This window comes from Raphanus sativus, chromosome 6 (genome assembly GCF_000801105.2).
Source record: "Raphanus sativus cultivar WK10039 chromosome 6, ASM80110v3, whole genome shotgun sequence".
Taxonomy (NCBI): domain Eukaryota; kingdom Viridiplantae; phylum Streptophyta; class Magnoliopsida; order Brassicales; family Brassicaceae; genus Raphanus; species Raphanus sativus.
This window is the reverse complement of record NC_079516.1, coordinates 44,631,393-44,655,656: the sequence shown is the minus strand read 5'-3', so window position 1 is coordinate 44,655,656 and position 24,264 is coordinate 44,631,393. Positions and strand designations below refer to the sequence as shown.

General features: G+C 33.7%; 3 protein-coding genes and 1 pseudogene across 3 annotated transcripts; all 4 read right to left on the bottom strand.

Annotated features, from left to right (window-relative positions):
- Nucleotides 1-176: 176 nt before the first annotated feature.
- On the bottom strand, nt 177-1,896 carry LOC108811653 (uncharacterized). The gene is made up of 3 exons (XM_018583736.2): nt 1,516-1,896; nt 922-1,062; nt 177-827 (listed from the first exon to the last, which is right to left on the bottom strand). The coding sequence occupies exons 2-3, from the start codon at nt 1,000-1,002 to the stop codon at nt 393-395; spliced, it is 516 nt and encodes a 171-aa protein (XP_018439238.2). The 5' UTR covers nt 1,003-1,062; nt 1,516-1,896; the 3' UTR covers nt 177-392.
- Nucleotides 1,897-6,411: 4,515 nt separating this feature from the next.
- On the bottom strand, nt 6,412-7,813 carry LOC108807457 (uncharacterized; annotated as a pseudogene).
- A 405-nt stretch (nt 7,814-8,218) lies between these two features.
- Nucleotides 8,219-10,311, bottom strand: LOC108811659 (scarecrow-like protein 32). The gene is made up of 2 exons (XM_018583744.2): nt 9,160-10,311; nt 8,219-8,805 (listed from the first exon to the last, which is right to left on the bottom strand). The coding sequence occupies exons 1-2, from the start codon at nt 10,041-10,043 to the stop codon at nt 8,394-8,396; spliced, it is 1,296 nt and encodes a 431-aa protein (XP_018439246.1). The 5' UTR covers nt 10,044-10,311; the 3' UTR covers nt 8,219-8,393.
- An 8,070-nt stretch (nt 10,312-18,381) lies between these two features.
- LOC108806357 (LOB domain-containing protein 37) lies at nt 18,382-19,531 on the bottom strand. The gene is made up of 2 exons (XM_018578449.2): nt 19,207-19,531; nt 18,382-19,121 (listed from the first exon to the last, which is right to left on the bottom strand). Exons 1-2 carry the CDS (start codon nt 19,388-19,390, stop codon nt 18,547-18,549), a joined length of 759 nt encoding a protein of 252 aa, XP_018433951.2. The 5' UTR covers nt 19,391-19,531; the 3' UTR covers nt 18,382-18,546.
- Between the last annotated feature and the right edge of the window lie 4,733 nt (nt 19,532-24,264).

The window sequence follows — 24,264 nt, the reverse complement described above, 5'->3', positions numbered from 1 at the left end:
GTCCCGTAACTACTTCATCATTGGCCCATTTTATAACATCTCCTCTATTATTCATTTATAACTATTATTAATACATAACAATCCAATTTTCGCTTTGATCCTGTATATACTTTTTGTAAAGATCGAACCTTGAGTAGATACTTGTAAATCTAAATATGATAAATTCTGCCGGTGCATTGAACTCGTGAATAATTGTTTTTTTTATCTTCATAAACAAAGTAAAACATCCATAGTAATGCTTTTATTTACAAGAAACCTAAGAAGAACTGCTAAAGAAGAAAATTACTGATAATCATCTTTAAAAGATCACCTGATAAGAGGCATGATAAAACATCAAAAGGGAAATGCAATCTATTTCAGAATATAGTTAAAATGAATATTATTTATTATTATCAAATAACATCCAAGGTCAATGCTTGAAGCCAAGGCTTCTGCTTCTGATGTTTCATCAATCTCTCTTGTCTCACTTGATCTTCAAGATTGTTATGATTATTATTGCTTGAGCCTGTGGAAGAAGATGAGAAACTCCGGCGACCGGAATTTAAATTTCCATCCATCATCTCCAGCGAAGAATTATTCTTTTTCTTCTTGTTCATTCTCATCAGATCACCACCGTAACACGACGGTCCAAGCGTTAGCTCGATCTCACTCTCGTCCATAATTTCTATATCATTACCACCGGATTCTCCTCCGTGGGCAAAGTTCTCCGGCCCGTCAACTCTTCTGACGAATGATCCTAGTCCTGGATTTACATCATTGACTTTGTTGACCTGCATGCTCTTCATCAATATCTTCTGGACTTGATATAACCTATGAAGTTCATATACCTGAAAATGCATGTAAAACTATACATTAAGTTTTCATATACATATATATGACGTAAGATGAAATAGATCACAGAATCTAAGAATTGGTGATTACCTGCTGCTTGAAAGTTTCTTCATGTTTAAGCATAGCCATTTTCATGTACTGCTTTTCAGATGGATTAAGAAGCTTCTCCATGTTCTAAGGAATTCAAGATCTCAAGAAGATTTGATATGATGAACTTGGCTTTGTAATAACCTGTGACAAAAAGAAGAAAAGGAAATTTAAGTTTTCATTTAAGTTTGTCTGCTAGTACTCGATTTAGATTCTTCAATTTTTAGCCACTAATGCTATAAATCTGAGCACACATGCACAAAAAAATATCTTCATATATCTATACATACAAAATCTCAGACATATATATCGTACTTTCAAAATCAAATTGGTGGTTCTTGTTCTTTACCTAACACGCATGCCAATCTTGTCTTTTCATTAATACGTTTCGTTTACATTCACTTTTATGGACTTTTCTGGTTTTTACAATAACATTAGTGTCAAAGTTTTGTGGGAATAATAATACAGATGCTCAATCGAAATAAAATCTAACAAAAATCTGCGTTGGTTTATATTCTAAGAAATAAAAGCCGATGATGAAATGACAAACAAATATCAAACTAAGAAAGGATAATTAGGAGGATTATCATTACTAACCTGGAACAATTAGGTTCAGAAGCTGAATCTATGATGGAAGAGTATGATGAAGAAAATCAAAAAGCTACTTTTACTGAAAGAGAGGATAATAGGCTTTATGATCAAGCAGATGATCATGAGCTTAGAGAAGAGATATGGATTTGCGTCACATTCTTCGTAGTTATATATACTGCTGATAAATTATTTTTAAAGAAGTTCGCTAATTTAATGATTATAAAATGAGGGTTATGTAATCATTTGTTTTCAAAGAATAATTAAACTCGTATCACAAAAACCAAAGTGATTGTTGTAAACTCATGCCCGAAAACAGTGTCTTTAGCCAATAGCCTTCAAAGGTTCTTCAACAAATATGCCATTTGCCACCCACCTCCGCAGACAGCTCCAGCAAAGCTTTATTTAGGATACTATAGATTATCATTTCGTATATATGTATGTCTATATAATCTTATTCATGGATACATGCTTGACAGATGAGACAAGACTACATTCAATTCCGGATCCATCACATATCCACATAATTAAGAATTACTATAATGTTCAAGGTGGCTAGGGTTTTTATATATATGTCGTCTCATGATTGTTTATATTGGGGGTCTGAAACTATATATTTTATAGTCATCTTTATATTTCAAGAGCACCGAAATTGTTTGGACTATTAAGCAGAGTTATTTTTGTATTTTCAATAAATTGTCATATAAATGTGAATTTATTGGTTGTTGGAGACTTTATATCTAATAAACCTCATATTAAAGTATTATCCGAGAATAATTATGATTAAGAAATAACGGGGAACATCTTTTATCTTTGCTGAGCTTGAATCACATGCAACCCAGACTAACAAATCAACAAACCAAGTTGTCTTAGTATATTAATAACTATGCATTATACAAAAGTACTGATTATTAATATTTAGTAACACAAATGTAGATATGCTAAAATATTTAGGAGTAACAGACTTTTTGGAGGAATTATTTGGTATTTAGGGAGAGAGAGAGCGAATCAGAATCTGAGAATAGGTGGCATCTCACGGGTCCCACAAGTATCGGAGGAGAGATCTTGGCCGTTGGATTTCGTTGAGGATGTCCTTTCGAACTGTTCAAAGGACTTAAAACTGACCCAACAGGATCTGATCTCCACCGTATCTACGAAACACACATAAAAGTGATCAAATAATTCTTCTGTGAGTAATAATCACAAATTTCTAGTACTATTTTATGAAGATGTTTTCTGATTAAATGTTCCTGGACCGACTTTTTATTTTTCTAAAATGGAAGTTTATTGTGCCGTTGAGTTTTGCATGTTATGTCAAATTTAAATTAATACAAGACATGGCTTTAGAGTTGGCTGTTTTGTGCTAATTTTATCTTTTAATTATAAAGTCAAGTATATATGTATTGTGTAACGGGAACAATGTCAAATCTTTTACAACTCACTGATCTTTAATTAATTTTCACGATAAGAGACTATTTGGAAATAAACGATGCATGTAGAAACATGATATGTAAGAGTTAGCTAATTAGTTTTAGTTTTTGATAAAGCTAAACTTCATCATGTCATGGCTTACTTTCCAACATTATCCAGTTTTATGCTTTTGTGACAACTTCAAACATATTTAGTTTGCATGATAGATCGTTCCGATTGCTGATTGGCTTTTTCTTCGTCGGTAGATCATGAAATTATATAAATCTTCAATATAGCATTTAAAACTTGTAGGGATAAATTTCCATGTGGGGTTCCTACTTTGTAGGGGTCTAGTCGCAGCTATATGTTCGTGGGTTCATGTTTATCATATTGACAACGTACGGAACTTCCGTATAAGCAATGTAGTTGATCAGTTTATAAAAAAAGGAAGGTTAATATATATTTGACAAAAAAAACAAAAGGAAGGTTAATCTAGTATTCGTAATCGGTTCTATATGTCACCGGTTGTTTGGGTTTGTGCTTCCTTTTTATGGGATTTAGTTTCTCTTTTTATAGGATTTAGTTGCTGAGGATATGTACTTCTTCCTTCAGTTAATACTAGATCTTGATCCGTGCGACCGCACGGATATTAATTTTCAGTTTTAGTTTTTATTTATTTATATTAAATAGTATATTTATAATATTTGATCATTTTATATTGACTAAGCTAGTGATGGGTATTTGGGTATCCACTCGAATTTGGTTAAAATCTATTCTGGTTTGAGATTTTCGAGTTTAAAGATTCTAGCTCTATTCGGGTATTTATAAACTTTGGTTTCGGTTTGATTTGGATCTTTGCGGGTTTGATAACTCGTTTAAATTATTTTTAAAATTTTAAATTTTATATATCTTTAAATATCCTTAAATCTAAAAAATATAACATGTAAATTTGAGTAATGTAAACTAAAGTATCTAAATTAAAAAATAAAATAAATGTAACTTGAATATTTGGATGAAGAATAAATATATATATTTTAAGTATTTTTGGTGTTTTGATTATTGTTTATCTACTTTAGATGTTTACTTTTGACTATTTTTTATATTTCAAATATTTTAAACAACTTAAAATAGCTTATATCTTGGATATTAACTCGAAAAATAGCTAACATACTGAAGTATATAAATATGATTTAAATACATTCGAATATCCGAAATATTTTGTTCGGATAAGGTTTAGTTTTGGTTCTCTAGATACTAAAATGGTAGATCCGTTTGGATATTATCTAATTTGGTTCAAATTTGGTGATACTTTTTTTCGTTCAGATTTGTTCAATGAAGAGTTGATATTACAATTTTCTTGAATTGTTTGTCCAATAAAAATGTATTTTTTTGAATTTGATATTGATTTAATTGAAAAGTTAATGAAGTGTATTTAATTCAAATTTAATTTTAGAAGACACATTAATATAAGTGGAAAAAACAAAGCTTTAAAATAGAAAGTATTATTTAATTCAAATTTAATTTTGGAAAACACATTAATCAAAGTGGAAAATACAGCATTAAAATAGGAAGTAATATTTAATGTCAGTGGCATAGAAGTGTAAATAACACTGAAAACTAAGGGATATTCTATATGTATACTTCTCAATATAGATAGTAGACATTGTATTCCACTGTTGAGTTATCTTAATAAAATCTAACTTGACAGAAAAAGATTAATATATATATATACTTATTTATTTATTTTCTGATATGTATATGTACATGCAAAGTTAACATTACATTATGTTGTAAAAATCGGATAAAACCCCTATAACCCCCTCTCTTTTTTATTCTTTCGTTAACCTAACCACGAACTCCATATAAAAATGATTGCTATTCACAAATGCAGGTAACGGGTCTGTTATAGTAAATGTTAGCAACATATGACATGTGACAACTAGCTATTAATTATATTTCTATAACCAAGACAAATAAACAAACGTGCTTAGAAGTTTGGGTTTAGATCATGCAATTGGGGAGGAGGGAGAGAGAGGCACGCGTTGCCGGAGAGAAGAGGGGCAATGGCATGGAGCCGTGGGTCCGATCAATGCCCGCGTTTGTGGAGTGGCTCACACTCAGTCCTCGAAAATTGTTGTCTCCAATATTTTAAAATCAATAGTTTATGTGTAAATGTATGGATCGGACCAACAAAATTAGATTTTCATGTAGCCTACTCTGCTATGAACGATCGAGAGTTGTGAAGAAGAGAAAGAGTGTCTTTCTTCGTAGGTTCTCGAAGCAAACGAGATACTGACTCCTGCAGTCATGTCTTGTCCCTCCTATCCTACGATCATGCGCGTTGGACGACTCCCTTCCATAAGTTTTATAAAATTAGTCCCTTTAAATTTACCTTTCATAAAAAGAAAAATTCCCTTTCATATTATTAATAAAAAGGCGTCAGTGAGAAGACTATCTATACTAAATATAAAAAGACTTTTTTTTATTTCAACAAATATAAAAAGACTCAGATGAAGTTAACTGTTAATCCACATGCATGTAGAAATATACATTCCAAGTTTGAAAAACTGTGAATATTTAAATTATATAATTTGGATTTAACAAAGTGCAGTTGAATATATTTCTTATTGCTGGTGTCTTAATATGTTTTTACACAAACAACTAGTATATTTTAACAACATCCTTAAATCTAATTAAAAATGGGTGCATAGTATTTTGTTAGTACATACGTATACCTACATCACAACTTTTGATTAAAGGAATCTTAATGATAAAAACTGTACTCATGAAACATAGGGACTATTCTTGAAGATTGGGATTTGATAAAAAAAGATTAAGGGCTATGAAAAAAGCTAAAGTTGCTCTTCGCATTTTATTATAGTTTATTCACGGTATATTTTGAACATCAGTTGTAGTATTACTTTTTTAAGGAAATGGAATATCGCTTTGAGACATGTTGAGAAAATCAAGGATCACGGCCTTCTGAATTTCTGAACCTCGGGCTTCCCATTTCATAATCACGAGCTTGATTATTAGAATTAGAAAGTAAATAAGATGATTAAACAAGTGATTTATCATTTACGTGTCACTAATGGCAATTATGATGACTAATGGCCTGGGAAACATCTCGAGGTTGGAACTGTTTATTGCACTAATAAAACCGAGATTTACTTATAAGCTACTTTCACATACTCTTAAGTAAACATATGCAAGTAATTTTGATTGATCTGTCTCCTTGAATGTTAGTACTGTATAAGATGAACAAGAAAAGGTTGAATGAAAAATTTTAACTGCTCATATATTTAGTTATATATATACAGAGTCCAACAAATTATTTGAAAGAATTATTGTGATATTTGCTATGCACGAAGGTCACGTTTGAGATGAGAGTATCTTATCGTTCCTTTAGATGTCCAAGTGTCAAATGCCATGCTTCATGTTGCTAAAGGAGCCTTTTAGATTCCCAATATGGGTTCCACTCACCTATAATTTTTTAATTTCCCTGTTGAAAGTTGCCTAGTATAATGCGGGGACCGTATAATGCGTTAGTATTAATGGGCCTAAATACACAAATCAAAGAAAACCCCGTTCAAGTCATTTCCGACTGAACCCAAAACTGAAAGAAGTTTACAAGCAACTCTGATGCTTTCTTTGGGATGTAACATTACCTTATTTCTTCTTTTAAGCCTGTTTAACAAATTCAAAACCTAAGCATACAAGATCAGCAAAAGTAATTAAACACCAGTAGATATATATATATACACACACAAAACCTAAAGATGTTTAGAAACTCTGTAAGTAAGAATTAGTTGTATCTAGTCATAGAGTTAGCTTGTCTGAAAATCTGAAGGCAAATCAGGTGCAACTAACCGGTTCTTCTCAACCTTTGTAGACCAATCTTCCCCAAGTATCGACCGGTTTGATTAGTCTCCATAGCTACTTGAAAATCTACCATAGATACTAAAGATGAACAAACTTCTCCCCGGTTCCTAGACCTTGAAGCCGCTAGTTATAGACACGGTTTGATTAGTCTTTTCAAGTAGACATTGAGTCCAACGTTGAAAGAATTAGCAAACTCAACCGAAACCTCTAGTTCTTCTTCTTTGATTTCTTGTTCAAGTTTCTTCTTCAAAGAAACAGAGTCAGGAAGCTCATGAGAGGAGTAACACGTCGAACACGTCCCTATGTGACGGCTTCTGTTGATCACATCTCTGAGATTAATACCAATGGGAGTTTCAATGGGTTGACTTCTCCAACATCGAATCAGCTGGTCAACTTCTTCACCATCATCCATTGACCATAGTTGTTTAAAACTAGAAGAAACAACCTCAGTGATTTGACTCTTTGCTTTGCTTCCATTACAATCTTTATTAAACCTCCGTTGAGTCCTTCCTTCACGAGGAGATTTAGGAAAATAATCGAAACCAAGACTTTTCTGAAAAACAACATTCTCTTCAAGACCATTCTTTATCAAAGGAGGTGTATTTGAGAGACATACATTCTTGATCAACCCTCTAAGCAAAGCGTTGTGTAGACTAATATTCTCCTTATTCACCGTAGCAATGATTAGCTTATCGAAATCGGATTTGCTGATTTTCAAGCTCAAGAATTTCTACATGAGGTTAAGATAGCTCTCTGTTTTGGCCCGACCAATCTTCATCTCAAGCTCAGACTTTAACTCCAACGTATCGGCCCCTCAAACTTCTCCCTATAAGAAAAAAAATAACAGAAATCACCCAATCAGGAACCGTATAAGTCAAACCACGAAGGAAGAAGGTCAACTCTTTAGTTGTGCGATACACAGAAATTGAGATCAAAATTACAATACCAGATTGGGAATTGTTGAAGTGAGTAACTTTTACAAGTTACATTGATATGATTTTATTACTTGAACCATTCGTGTACGAACACACACACACTGAACAGTAACTTACCATTTAAAAATTCAGACCTTTTTTCTTTTTTACCAGTTTCGAGTTCCGAGATCAGCAGAAACTACAGAGATTAAACTAAATTTCTCAATCGCCAAAAAAATGAAAAACAGATTACCAGATTCGGCATAAAAGTACTAAAAACTGACAAATTTAACTAGCCTCTTGAGAAGAAGACCAGAGAGGAAAAAACAATGAAGAATCTCTCTGATCGAGTTTGATTTGAACTTTTAATGACTCACGTACTTGCAGTGGAACGAAGTAAAATTTAGACGGATAGATGGCATATTCTTCTTTCTTTTCTGTGTATTTTTTTAAAGAAGCTTCTGCTTTATCAGAGTCAACCTCTAGTCAACGCGGCACGTGCAAAATATTACTCAGTCGGAGCGGACCAATCATACTAGTTTGAAAGTCAACACATTCATACATAACTAACCGGTCGGGTCGGCTTGGGTTACACTTATCTATTGTTTCTCACGTCACCTTCTAATTAAGTACCACTAAGGCAGATTGTTTATAAGATAAACATCATTATCCATTCCAGTTTTAAGCTTCTATGTAAGACAAAGCTCCATCAACCCTACTGATTGGTACCCAAGCTGAGGCAAACACAACACTATGTCCCTTCCACGTCAGCACAAAGCGTTCCACGTCATCATTATCATCAACATCTTTCTTCATTCCCCACCCGGAGGCGTGTTCCTCTAGCATCGTTTTAACTTCTCTCCCCACCTCCTCGCCGAACCCAACTCCGGTGAACTCGGCTTCTCTCATACGCTCGAACCACCGGCTCTTTGGCTCCAATCTCTCAACTCTTTCAGCACCTTCCTTGGCTACCACGTTATCTATCCTCCATCCTATATCCGCCTCGTACCACTGCCTTTGCTCGCTGCCACATGTTAAAAACGTGTCGGCTGTGTCGTAAGGGATCCACATGTAGTTGAAGAGTGACCTTAGCCTGAACATTTTGTCACACATTATAGTATTTTACTCATATGTTTCACTTTCAACGTCAATATTTCACTACATGGTGATCACATCATAGGATCAAACTTTTTGTGTTAAATCCTATTTTTGTTCAAGAAAATTAACTACTAACTCTATTTTTAAAGATGTTTTTCTAATGTTATCAAGCATGTTAAAAACACATTAAACCACTATTATAATTGTATCATTTTTGCAATTATTAATTTCCAATAACTTTTAATCAATAGTAATTAATTCAATAAACTCAATTAATTTTAAAAGGTTTACAATATATAGAAAACATAAAACATATATCTTTTTAAAACATTTTTTTTTAAAAACAAACCTGGAGATAAAGTTACTGGAGGTGAAATCTGCATCCTCTTCGATTAAAGTTACTATCGTTGGGTTTAGATCCCTGAGCTCTTTCAAGAAAAATGATCGGGAAGAACTTAGGGTTTCGTGTGGGATGTAATGGAGCATCATGTGGCAGTTAACGACGAGAGCTTCATTGCAGACTAAAGGGTCTAATCTCAGTTGTTCGATAAGAGAGGACAGACCATCGGAGTAAGAGGAATATATGATTCTAAACTCCATTGCTATGTTACGTGTGGTTGCAAAGCTTACTAGCTTCAACCCTAGTTCTTCGTAGGAGATTCCGAGCAATGGAGGCGGAGGAGACTCGGCGAGGACGACGGTGAGTTTGAGAAGCGGAGGAGGCTGTCCTTTGTTGATGAGTTTGGTTGCCATGGAGTCTATAAGAGTAGGGATTTGCATGCAGTGAGTCAAACTTAAATCAACGATGTGAACGGATGAGTAACCTTTGACGGCGTCGAGGATCGCTGCGTTTGCGGCGATGAAGCCGAAACGGTGCCACGGCGTGAGGTCAACGAACGACGCAAGCTCTATGACGGAGAAGCGGTGAAGCGTTTCCTGGGATACGGGAGCAGCGGAAAGAAAAGAGAATGCGGGTGATCTGGTGGCGGCGCGTGAGATCAACGCACGGAGTAAGGAGGAGGCGAGTCTCTGCGTGGAGTCACCGTCCGAAGAAGCGAGGTTGCTGATGACCCAGATGGTCTGTTGAGCTAACGTGGCATCGTTTGATTCGATGGCGTTTGCGCAGTGGAGGAGAAGCTGCTCCATGCAGTTGGCATCGCCGCATAGGGACTTGGAAGAAGAGAAACCGGGCCAAACGGGCCGGGTCGGGTTTAGAATCATGGCTTTGTTCATCGTTGGATGCTAGAGAAGGGAACAGAAAGAATATCAAGAATATGAAGGCAGAGGATGAGAATAATATTTAACTGCGGATGTGTATGTTTTGAGAATAGAGCAAAAGAAAACAAAAAAAGTAAGGACGAATGACTGTGAAGGCAAGAAGGAAGAAAGAGACCAGACACATCGTGTAGTTGCTTGTCAATATGAAACGTACCGTTTTGATACTCAAACCGGGACAAAACGTAGGTGCTCAGACAGCTTTTTCTGGTCATGTGCTTTCGTTTTCGTTTCTCTAGGTCTTAATATATATAGGCGTTAATATGTCTGAAATAGCTAAGCTTAGGTGTAGCATTTATGGTGGCAGACTCTTATTGAATGTATGTCCATAGAAAAATCAATCGTTTCGAATAAGTTTTAACATTTTATGACATCGTCTTTCCCTCCAAATTCTCGTACGTTCCATATATAGATATTACTTATAATGTACTAACTGAAATAAATATTGGAAACAAAGTGATAAGCATTTTTCTGTATAAAGTATTATTATGTCAGAAAACAATGTTCCTGAGCTTGCCACATTTTAAAACGTCTGAGAATGTAAAAATGTCATGCATAATATTTCAGATCATAGCAGATTAATTATTAATTTTCCTATAACGAAATTTTGAATTCATAAACTTAAGACACATGCTTTTAACAACATTTTTGCATACAAGAGTAGAGATTGAAACGTCTGGTTTCATTTGCGGCTGTCTATATATAGTTATATATGTTTACATATGTTGAACAAAAAAAATGTTTACATCTCATAAGCAAGGGAATGGTTGAAGCTTGATACTAATAACACTGTGGAAGTTGAAGAAAACAAATTACCGAAAAAAGTTGGAAGGAAAGTTTTTCCATCTCGTATGTCAAGTGTTTTATGAAAAAGTATTAAAGCAAACCACGTATATACCTACAGATCAATGTGTAGGCGCAATAATACCTTAAATAAATTGTTGAAGACGTATATATATTAGCTTTGTACAAAACAAAAAAGGTGAAGGAAAAACTGATAAAGTATTATAACTAAGTAAACACACCAAATCTAAAATTTATAATAATACACATAGACGCTCCTCAGAGAGTTTGAAATCTCGGTGGAGGATTCTTTTGCCTTGGGATAACAGGGACTAGATGAAATGATAGGGTTTGGTTTGTTTCATTACTCGATGCTGAACTAGACACCACGACAAATACTACATTGTCCCCCATAAGAGTTAGTTTTTATTCTGGTCAGCTAAATTGGCTGGTTAATTTGGTTAAACATGATATTACAGGTTACTCTATTCCTTATACAGTTCACGTGTTTAATTATCAATCAAGTGCCATAGTTAGTTTGGATAACTATATTGTAGTATTATGATTGTCAATCTACATGGCTGACCTGACCCATGTATTGGTAAGAATTAATAATATTCCTTATTTTTTTGGTGTTGACGCTATTTATACCAGTTTCTGACTTTTATGTTGCAAGATACAACTTACTACTTACTACTAACGAATCCATATGAAAGGAACAAAACTAACGCAGCTCACTTTAGAGTCACATCACCGGTCACTGGCTGAATTTATATATGATTGATGAAAACAAAAAAAATCCGCAAATAGATATATTACTCTCCATCGTATGTAAATGGAAAAAAAATCCACAAAAAAAAATCCGCAAATAAACCTTACGTAATTAATGCTATATTAATTTACTTATTATTAGACATGCATTTTTATAAATAATTAATATCAACTATTACCATAGTTTTTTATTTCGTACCTTATTATTATATCCACTATGCATGTTTCCTTATATTGCATATATTTTACTATAAGCTAGATACATCCAATAGCATATTATACTATAAGATAGATTATTAATAATACATCTAATAACATATAATACTATACGATAGATTACTAATGATACGATATATTATCTGTATTCACTAACTTGCATCTATCAATACTAGCAATACTATGAAGACGACTAACTCTATACTTTGAACCTATAAACCATGATATACTAATTTATAACAAAAATGATATTACTGTTACAAATTAGTTTTTATACAAATTATTTATAGCAGCAATTTGTTATATAAGATAAATTTAATCTAAGACCCAAATCTTTTTTTTCCTGTTCAGAAAAAAGAAACCTACGAATATATACTATTAAGCTAGCCAAAAATCTTCCGAATAAATAGTAAATCTCACCAACCCAAAAAAATGAATTAAAAATATAACAAAATATATTATGTTTGAAATTTAGCTCACTGGGTCGGGTATAAATCTGTTCATTTCAAGTATGAGTTCTTCGAGTTCTCAACATTTGGATCTAAGTAAGTATTTGATTTTTTTTTGTCCGGGTCATTTTTTTTGGTTCCGGATCATTCTAACTTTTTATATTATAAATCTTAAATAATATACAACATGTATATAAAATATGTGAATCAAAAGATAAACCCGCGCGCGATCGAGTTGAAATTACAAGAAAAAGAAACGATGTGCTTAAAATGTATGATCTTTGTAGTAGACAAATGATAAAGGAAAAACAAGCATAATCAATGGGCCATAAATTTACTGGGTTTAAATTTAAATCATCAGTAAGTTTAAGGAGCCCAAAAGTATTGGGCTTCACTGACACCACTAGACAAATGATATCAGTGAATAGACTTCAGAAACGGATAAATAACACAGGTAGAAATCTACTTCCCAACCAAAATTAAAGAGATGCGATATATACTTTGAAGTCAAGGCCGTATTATTCATGTATACCAGTTATTCGGTCTGCTTAAAATTAATGTTTCTATACTTACGTGTATATTTAGTTAATCAAGATTTTACACGTTATATATAGGATATGAGAAGATTAGTCAAAGTGTCCAATCCCTTTGTAGGGTCATAGAGGCCAAGATCGGATATAAGTTCCGGTGATGCGGGAGACAGTCACGTGGCTTTCACGTGGTCGAACACGGTCCCGTCAATATCTCCATCGCTTCTAAATCTCCGTTGGTCCCAAGTCCTCAGATTCTATACGCCTCTTCTCGCGTTGATTACCAAATAAACCCCCGACAGAACCTTCTCGATCCTCTTGCATTCTATGTTTTTTAATGCTTGCATTATTTATTTACTAACGACATTTTGATACACAAGTGACTGTTAGTACAATACTAGACCCAGCTTTCATTTATAGATTGGTTAATTTATGTTTACACTAGTAATATTCCGGCGCTACGCGCCGGGTTCATATGTTGTATTGTTATATGAATTTTTAATTTATTATATGATCTTAGTAAATAAAATATTCTAAAAATATGAAATGAAAATATGTATAAAATGATATTTTCTAATCTTTTTGATAGTGGTTAGTAGAGCTGAGAATTTAATTCAAATCCCGGGGGCTCCGCTCCGTTTGACCCGCCGCGGAGCGGGTGCGGGTAGATCGGTTTAAAATTTTTGAACTGCGAGTGCGGGTGTGAGTTAAGATTAGTTTAAACGGGGTGGGTGCGGGTCAACCGAATATGAGTCGTGGGTATCCGTCGACCCGCAAATTCAAAAAAATAGTTTTTATTTCTTTTATATTTCGTAAAATATATAAACATATTAAATATTTTTATAATTTTAGTTGTAATTTATTATTTTAATATTATTTTTTAATAATTAATATATAATGAAAATAATTAATATATAATTAAAATATTAATATATAATTAAAATAATTAGTTTTTAATATAATTATTTTTACCCGCGGATAAGACGGTTTACCCACGGGTTTTGGCGGGCGGATGCGGGTTTAAGATTTTTGGTCATACGGATCATGTGGGTCGAATTTATGAAAGTGATACAGATTATTGACTATGGAGAATCATAGAAGTTCTATTCTCCATAGTCAACATCAAATATAAAGAAAACCTATAAACCGTGATTCTGAAACCCTATCCAGACACTGAATCTGACGAGTGATCGGGTCACTGAATTGATCGGATCAGTGAGTTATTGGACCAACCGCTGATGAACCGTATGTTAATAAATGAATTAATTTTATTATATAATAATATATTAGCTATGAAAATTTTATATAATAGTTTTGATATTTATCTATTTTATGCTTAAAACATTTAGAAAATACTTAACCTTGGTTTCTATATTTTTATCTTCATTTGACATACAAAATATTAGGAAATAGTTTAGATTATTTAAAAAATTTGTAACATAAGAGTTATGACATCTAAAAAAATCAAGACATACAATTCACAAATATTTATGTCGAATGTGAATAATAAATTAAACTTCCAATGCAAAATAGACCAAAATTAAAACATCATATCAGTAAATTGTCAATAACAAAAATAAATTAACACCAAATCACATCAACTAATTTTGATTTTCTCTAAATTTTAAAACTTACCAACAACTCGACATGTTCTTGTTCTTCAACAATTCAAAACATGTTTTGTAATCCACATGATCATATGATCTGTAAATTAAAAATGTAATGACTTGTTATAAGTTAAATAAGAAATAACTTACTCACTTTTCTTGCAAACGTAAATTGTAATGTACAGGAATAATAAGCTTGATCGTCCTTGAGATTGTTTTACGGATGTGTGGGTCGAGCACGATCACGCTTACTAACCTTCCTTGTAAACGTAAATTGTAGTGTAGAAGAATAGGAAGACGGTAATAAAACTGAAAAAATCTAACTTTACAATTGTAAATTTATAATATAAAACATAACTAAAAACTAAAAAAAAAAAATTATCTATTGATTCAACCAGTGGTGTAACCGGTATTGGATTTCGGGTTTTAGTGAGTTTTTTGAGGTTTTAAATTGGGGTTTTAAATTTTGGATTTTTTTCACAAAACTCAAACAAGATTTATATTGGGTCGCGGAGTTTACCGGTTCAACAGTGGTTCCGGTTCGGGGTCAAAACACTGTTATAAACGCTTGGGCTTTTATGAGGAAAAGTTTAAAAACCCAATATCTTTCATAATTAACATTAAAACCTATTAAATATAATTTAAGAAAATATTTTAATTATTAAAAAGAGTGTTCCAAATGACATTGGGTTTCCTCCTAGGGAGGAAAAAAACTCAACTTTATTATATAAGATAATTGGAAATTTAGAATATAAAACATAATTTAAAATATAACTAAAACTAAAAAAAAAATTATCTATTGGTTAAACCAGTGGTGCAACCAGTATCGGGTTTTGGGTTTCAGTGAGTTTTTGGAGGTTTTAATTGGAGTTTTAAATTTTGGCTTTTTCACAAAACTCAAATCCGATTTATATTGGGTTGGAGAGTTTACCGATTCAAAAGTGGCTCTGGTTCGGGTTCAAAACATTGTTATAAATGCTTAGGTTTTTATGAGGAAATTTTTTAAAACTCAATGTCTTTCATAACTAACATTAAAACCTATTAAATATAAATTAAGAAAAAAAATTATTAAAAAGAATGTGTCACATGGCATTAAAACCCCCCGGGAAAAAAAAAGTGATATGGCTTTGAGTAGTTTCTGCCTTTCAATTTTCTTGATGACCCACAATACGACAAAGCTTTGAATGACATTCTGCCATTTCATCAACTTTATATCTTGTTCCGAAACTTGCTGGACTCTACTGACATAGTAAAACATTTTCAAGAGATCTTCGAAATTTTTAAAGAAAACTACATAAACATAAACTCTAAAAAAAAATTTAAACCCCCAAAATATTTTTTACATAGTCATTGCAACAAATTCCCAAAATCTCAGGTCAGCCCGGCTCTAGTGCTACATATTCGTGACACCCGATCAGAAATATCACGCACCTGAAATTTAATTGGTAACTAATGACAAAAACTCACTCTGAAGTCAATGGAATTACAAACCTTAAAATACGTCTACCATTAATTACGTACGTACGTCAGTCAGACATGTGTGGAAGGAATCAATAAACAAGCCAGTATGTTAGTATAATAATCTCCCTTGGCTAAAAAAGTCAGTAGTGGATGACGTAAACAAATACAAAGTGCGTGGTGGATTAGGAGATGAAAAGAGTTTAAGGGTACGACCAATAAAATTGTTGAAGGGGCATATGCCTCTTGGACTCTCCCACGACGAAGGATCATCACTTATTTATTAAACCCCTAATTAGTTTTGCCTTTTCATTACTGGCAAAAACAACACTAGTGATATGGCTCGTCTCCAAATCATCTCACCTCATGTGTTATACGTCTTTCAACAATTTAGAAGTTTCTTTAATTCATATAAACACACACACACACACATACAAATTTAAATTCAAATCGTTGTCTCGTTCGTATATAAGTTGATAACATTTTGATAAAACACATCTTCCTATATATCATTATTGAAGGAATGGATAAAAGCTAAATGTAATTAGGTGAGCAAGTGGGCTCGGAGACATAGGGTGAAGGAAAAAGACTACATGTACAATTACAACTACGGCTTTTTACATCCAGCACGAGTCATTCTATCCGTTTCTAATTAACATTATTGATTTGACTTTAGTTTCTATACCAGTCGACAAGTCGTTGATGATATTATCTTTGGATACGAGTCATGTAAAATTGATACTACAAAACTTGGTGGAACTAAGAATTAAGAGCAGATGGAACGGACGGAGCAGATTGAAAAGCTGGATGATGACGTTGGGCCATCCATGACGCTCCCAATATTGGTGGAGATAAATCCCTGAGATCATGGACGAGTAGACACAATATTATGGAGCTAGCTAATTTATTAATGACAAACTATTCATCTTCTCATTTTCATATAATAATAAATGAAATCAAAAGGACATGATAATTAAACCAAGCCTGACTCTTCCTTTAAAATTTCGAGACTTGTTGAGAAATACGAATGTTTTCTCTTAGAGCATCTTTATCAGCATATTTCAATGCATCTTAGAGCATTATAATAAAAAGTAAAAATTGAATAAGTGATGAAAGATATAGATTTTGGGTTCTACACAAGAAGCATTTTGGTTAAGTTCCTCCACTTATCCTACTACTAATTATTATTAAACTTTATTTTTTATATTATTTTATTAATCTTTTACACTTAAGCTATATCCTTTCACTTATACCATTAAGGATGCTCTTAGTTATTGTATCGACCATTTGATTTTGAATCAAATTCCTATTCTTTTTTTTTTTTGAAACACAATCAAATTCCTATTCATAAAAGGCCTGTGGACAGTGGAAGCAATAAAAAAATCTTGATTGGGAGAAATAAGTAAACTCAATTAAAATCCAGAAGTCAGAAAAAGGAAGAAAAGTGACGTGAACCATCGCCTTTTTGATTGGTTGACAAAGAATATTTGTGGGTCCTATGTCACAATATCTTTTGATCAGTTTTGTCTTAAAAACATTATCTTAAACGCCAGATATCTTTTCTTTTCTCTTCGAATAAAACTAGTTTTCTTACTGTCAAAATGACTTAAATCCTTCTCCCTTATGGAATACAAAGTTGTATAACAAGAAATAAATTCAAATTAATATCAACCGAGAAAAGCAAAGCATCACAATGCACATGGAACTAAGAAATAATACCTAGCAAACAATATGAAATCAAGAAAAGGACAAAAAGTGTGATTGGAATTATGGGTTTGTAAGTAATAGACTAATAGTAGTTGATTGTATTATACGATTTATATCTAAAGGTAAAACGTCTAATGTGACACGTAATATAGTTATCTACAGAAGATGATTAGATAATATGAAGATATGGAGAAAAGGAGAGTGTGTTTTAGAGAATTCCATGGGTGGAAAATGGCCCTTTGCGTCGTCCAAAAGCCGCCTCCAAAACAAAGGGGCTCTATGTGTCCTGTGTGCCTCCTTTCCAACCATTTGGTCCAACCACATGCTTAGATATCGTATATCTATTTCTGTTATTTTAATATTTTGATATATGTACGGCCCAACTATTCTATATTTTTCGATCTTTTAGTTTTATATTATTTTAGTGTATAATGTATTTAACGCGATCCGAGCCCTACCATATAATAGTATAATACTGGTTGAGAGTTTTTCTTTATGAAAATTTACTTGCTTTAGAAAAAACTACTTGCTATGTAGTACATATATTCATATTCCATGTGCTAAAACAGTCTATAGACGCTGGGTATCCAACAAAATAAACATGGAATTTGGATAGATATGTATGAATATAGTTGTAAATGGTTATATACTAATGATGAATTTTTTTTAAATATTAGACAAAATGGTGAATCTATTGGTGTAACGTAAATGTTTATTTTGATGTTAATTGGTATCATGAAGTTTCAAGACAGATATAAATTTAACAAGGTAGAAATTTTAGAAATTCATCTCTTAATATTAAGTTTAACATTGGTGAATATAACTTCTGAACCGAGAGAACAAAACCTGGTCCCAAATATCTTGTATCCACGAAAAATGGGAAGAAATTACAATTCTGAACCCTAGCTAAAATCAGAGGGGAAAAAACGACAAAGTTTCCTTAAACAAACAGGTTAAGCAGCTTGCTTCCGTTCCCATACAGATCACCACCAGCTGCAGTGTTATCCCAAAACGACGTCGGTGTAGTAGTAGTAGTCGTCGTCACTGATTCCTCGGAGTTCATCGAGGGTGTTCTCGATCGCTGCCGTGTGGAGCAAGGCGTTGTTTTTACAGGGAAATTAGGGATCAGAGACAGATCGAGCTCGGAAGATGGTTGTTGCTCTACTCGCTTACGTTTGGTCGGAGAAGAATCTAGTCTGGATCTCGATCTTGAGCTCGAAAATCTCGAATGATGGTACATGTTACGATCGTCGGAAGAACCATCGTTGTGCTGGAGACTCAACATTTCGGTGCATATCTCAGATGCTTCTTCGGAAGTAGCCGTTGGAAACCCGGCGAATCCGCCGCCGCCGTGAGCGAGAAGCTCGGGGATGGGTCTCAAAGAACCGCCGCGTAGCACCGTCTCGACAGCAGCTTGGCAGACGTTCCAGTTCCCCGTCCACAGCATTCCTATCGCTCCGTTGACTGGATTCACGGTTCTTCCGCAAGCTTCGTAGAGCAGAGACTGAAACAGAGCTGCGCGTAAAGAACATGTAGAAATTAGAAATTAAAAAAATAATTATAATAATAATTGAGATCTGGTTTGGTTAAGATTAAGTACCGGGACGTTGAGATTCCGGTACGGCGGAGATGAAAGACATTAGACCGGCTCGACCGAAGAATTTAGCGACGAATACGGTGGCGTGGCCCTGAGCGTCGGCGCTTTCTATCCATTGAATACATGGCCGGAGTATGCAGTTCTCGCTGCAACCTTTTCGGAGCACACGGCAGCCATTGCAACTCATCTTTTGTCTGAATAATTTTATTTGTCTTTTGATTCTCTGTTCCTATTGGTTAGTTGCTGATGTCTTGAAGAAGAAGAAGATTTTGCTTTGGGAACAAGTGATTTTTGCACGGAAAGAAAGAGAGAGAGAGAGTAGATGTTTCTGAAGATAAGTAGACCGCATATATTTATACACATAAATACCTAATTATAAAACACAAGTTGGCATTTTCTTATAATAAAATGAAATAACAAAGAGACATATATAATTAAGGAACTGGGAAGGCAAAGAGACATAAATAACTGCGATTTTAAAATAATAATAATAATAATTGGACAAATGAAATGGGTTCAATTTGTTTTATAATGTGGTATGTATTTTTTGTAACGTTTATGAAGTGACCTTAGAGAGAGTAGTCAAGATTCCAAGATGATGGGTGTGAGCGGCTCCGTGTCTCCGCGAAAAGTTGTGTCTTCTCTCAGCCGTTCATTTTTAAAAAATATTTTATTTCTTCTAATTATGATCTTTCTTTTCTGTGATGCGTCGACATTATCCACAGCTTGTAGTTGGTGACAACTGTGAAGTGAAATAAGAGCTTCTTATTTTAGAAATGATTGCTATAAATACTGTTTACGGGTTCCTTTCCATACCCCTTAATCATTCAACTTTAACTGGTAATTCAGGGTTTGATCAAAAAAAAATGGTAATTCAGGGTAGTTGAAGGTTATGATAGATGGAATTTCCAAAAGCGACTCAATTATTTCTTCCGAATCTTGTTGATGTTGTGGGTAAAAATAATAATTCCTCTGTTTCAAATTATATGATATTTTAGAAGTTTTATGTTGCTTAAAAAAATATATATTTTGAAATTTTAAAATTAGTTTTAATATGATGTTTTAGAAGTTTCTTTTTGTTTCAAAATAATATATCTTGAAATTTTAAACTTAGTTTTAACTTTATTGAAAATTTTTCAGCCAATTATGTTTTACAATTTTTTTTAATTATTTGTTGAATAATTTTGAAACTTTTTCTTTATAAATGTTTTTTAAAAGAAAGTAAAATTTTGATCTTTGTACACTAAATCAAAATACCATATATTATGGAATGGATGGAGTATCTATATCAGTAATGAGATGTTCTTATTAATGATCTTAGTACGTAATTTAAAATTAGAAAATAATAGAAATTTAAAAGAAAGAGTGGGGAGCACTTCTTCAAACCTCTTTAACGAGACAGTATGTTCTTACACATGTTAAGTTTCCATGCTTCATCTTAGTTTTGTTACACAATAAATACACTTGTGAGATTGTAACTAAACAACATTTTAAAAGCAATAAAATATATTTTTAAGAGTTTTAGTGGTGTATTAATATTGACTGATGTTGATGCTCTTAGGTCTAGGCCTTTTTTAGGAGCTTATCTCCTTTTAATGGAATGCTATCATAACAACCAGTTTTGGTTAGAGGTGGCACATAGCAAATATTACCATAATTTTCATCATTTATGATTTGTTTCATATTTTACGAATAATTATCTTTTATTCCTTTTATTTCGAAAATATAATTTTTTTTGGTTTTTTATACCCAAAATTTACAAATATTTGTAAATATTTCTTACATATACAAGATAAATTTTTAAAATTAGCGAAACAGTACATTCTATAAATTTTCAAAATTAATTAATTCTTTTTACGAAACAAACCTTTCTAGAAAACTGTAGTTTTTATAAAGATTTTATATTTTCTTAATTTAATATTTCTATAAGTGATTGTATAAATAAAATTATATGCCAAATAATGATTATATAAATTATATATTTAAACCCCTATAATTAATTGTAGATATACACTATTTATATAAAAGTCAAAGTGGATCGTACATTTGCATCTATTTTTGGTATTTGTGATTTGATTCATTTTTAAAAAATATTGATTTTAACATTTGTTTTGCTCCGAAAACTTATGAATATCCATCTTTGAATTGAATTGACACGGATAACGAATTGAATCAATTTTATCTGTATAATGCCCACCCTTAATTTTGGTATGATAGCTAAATGATCACATGCAATGCATACAAAGAAATATAAGTTAATTACTTATTTTTCCCATTAATCACATAGCATTTTTAACCATGTTTTCATTCAAAGTCTTGTATTTATGCACATGGTAACCAAATTAAATCTCCCGTTATTCTGCAGGATGAGATTTTGATGGTTCAGCTTGCCAGAGATGAACAAAGGAGAAGTTCTTAGCCTCTCTTTGCCATGAACCTCTCTTGCGAAGCTCTCTCTCTCTCTTTGATTTTGTTTTGTTTTTTGGTACATGAAGAGCTGTCGTGAACAGAGTTGGTGGTTTGTGAGCTTGGACACAGAGGAGGTACGGCGTGGTGGTGGTGCTAGCCATCTTTGCTCATCTGGGTTTAGTTTATTTTCAGTTTAGTGTTTTTCTTTTGTTTTTTAAAAAATAAATGGTTTAGTTCTACAAACTAATATAAAGATAAATTTTAGTTAAAAAGGAAACTTTACAAAGAAAATATAATTTTCAAAAATAGAAAAGATACTCCTCCGAGTTGACCAATAGTAGTAGTATTTTTTACACCATGTTTTACCTTTGTACAATTATACAAATAAAAACATTACAGGATCTAAAAAGGACAAAACTATGGGATATTTATATAATAAGTTTAGGGACTAACCTTAAGTCGACCCCTGAAACCAAGAAAGAAGCGATTGACCCTATAACATCCTTAAGAGACCTACCTATAATAATGGAAAACTAAAAATATATATCAGGTTAGCAATATAAAAGTATTTTTCTTTTGTCACTCTCCACACAGCTAAAGCAAGACTCTGCATGTATTGATGTCATGGGTGACGCAATTGACGCCTTCGTTTTTCCACATATACTAGTAATAAACTGCGATATAGAATTAATGGGATTAACGTGTCGTTTTTCGTTGGAAACTTCTGCAGCCTATATTGTTTCCTTTCTTCTATAAGGTCCATTAGTTAGTGGGCTAAATTGTTCTATATTCTTATTGGGTTGTGAATGGGCTGATCATCACATCCTCATCGATCGAGAACGAGATTGTGAAATGTTCTATTTTCTCCGAATACCACATGTATGAGATTATGATTGTGAATGGGCTGTGATTTCAGACCAACCCTTGAAACTAGTATTTGATATAGATACTTTTTTTTTCCACTGAAGATTTTATTATATATATGTAGAAGTATTACAAACATGGCCTTTCAAACAAAGCCCTTCATCCCTATTACAAAAGCGACCACCATGAAATTACACAACAAAGATGCTAGCTTCACTATCAAACAGAGACTGAAGCCAACGTGGTGGTCCTGAGGCAACATAAGATTGAAACCGATTCCCAGCCACAACACTGTGAGCCATCAAGCGAGCTCCCCTATTGGCATGTGCAAGCTCTAAGTATATATGCCAATCCAAAAAATCCCTAAGTAACAGCTTGATCTCGTTCACTTCAAACCTGAAGGAAGGCCAACTCTTGGGTCTATTTAGAGCATTGACCAATACCCTTCCTTCAAAACCAAAGTGAACTCGCACACACCCATGGCTAATCATACTTTCCACAGCCCATACTAAACTTAAAAAATAAACCTCATCTTTTGTCCATACCAAACCAAAAGATCGACGACTGTGCAAAAGGATCACTCCATTTGAATCGCGAAGAACCCATGCTACCCCCATACTCTTTCTCTTCTTTGACCACTCCATGCCAATGTTACACTTAACTGTGCCTCTGGGTGGCCTTCTCCAAGCCACTTCTCTTCTAATGGCTTCAATGCTTCCAGGACCCTCACTTCGTCCTTCCATTGTCTGTGCTACGCCCCATAACCCAGCTTCCTCCTTAGCTTTCTCACACACTTGTGTCCCATCATATAAGAAGCCCTCAAAAAGCAAGGAATTCCGGTTCTTCCATAAGTACCAAATTATCCAAGGGAAACTCCTTGTGATCTCAGGCTCCCAACGGCGATCTTTCGAAGTAGCAAACAAATAGCTCATGTTAGTGAAAACAGAGCCCTCATCAAAACCACCTTGAGGAGACGGAAATCCCGATAAAGCCCATGTTTTTCTTGCTAGGGTACATGTGAACAACAAATGGTTCACAGATTCTCCCTCCATACCACATATCTGACACACTGTATCACACCTGATCCCTCTAGATCGGAGACAATCATTGACTGCAATTGCATCCGACAAGGCTTTCCAAATGAAAACCTTGAGTTTAGACGGTGCATTGAGGCGCCACACTTGCTCCTTAAGCGGATTCAAAGAAGGTTGTAGTGCATTGGCCGCTACCAGCTCTTGTTTATGCATAGAGAAGGCCAACTCATACCCTGTTTTCACAGAATACACTCCGTCTCTCGTATGCTTCCATACCCAAGAATCTTCGTCAGATACTGATGGCTGTTTTTGCGTGAGTATCTTTACATCATTGGGAACAAAGAGGTCCCGAAGAACACCCATATTCCATCGTCGAGCTTGATGATCAATGACCTGAGAGACGCGTAGATTGACATCAAAGCATCTCTGTTTTCTATATGGTGCTCTACAGATACCTTCGTCATCTTCCAGCCATGGTTCTGACCATACATGGATGCTTTCTCCATTGCCCACAGAGTGTTTGAGTCCTTTCACCAATAGATCTCTACCGTGTAAGATACTCCGCCACGCATATGAAGGTTTCGAGCCCAAGGCAGCAGTAACTATATCATGATGTTCATAGTACTTGCCTTTAAGTACCTTGGCCATTAAGCTGTCTCCGAACTGTATCAAACGCCACGCTTGTTTTGCTAGCATCGCTTGATTTAAGCACTCGAGATCCTTAAAGCCCATGCCGCCCTGTTCCTTGGATAAG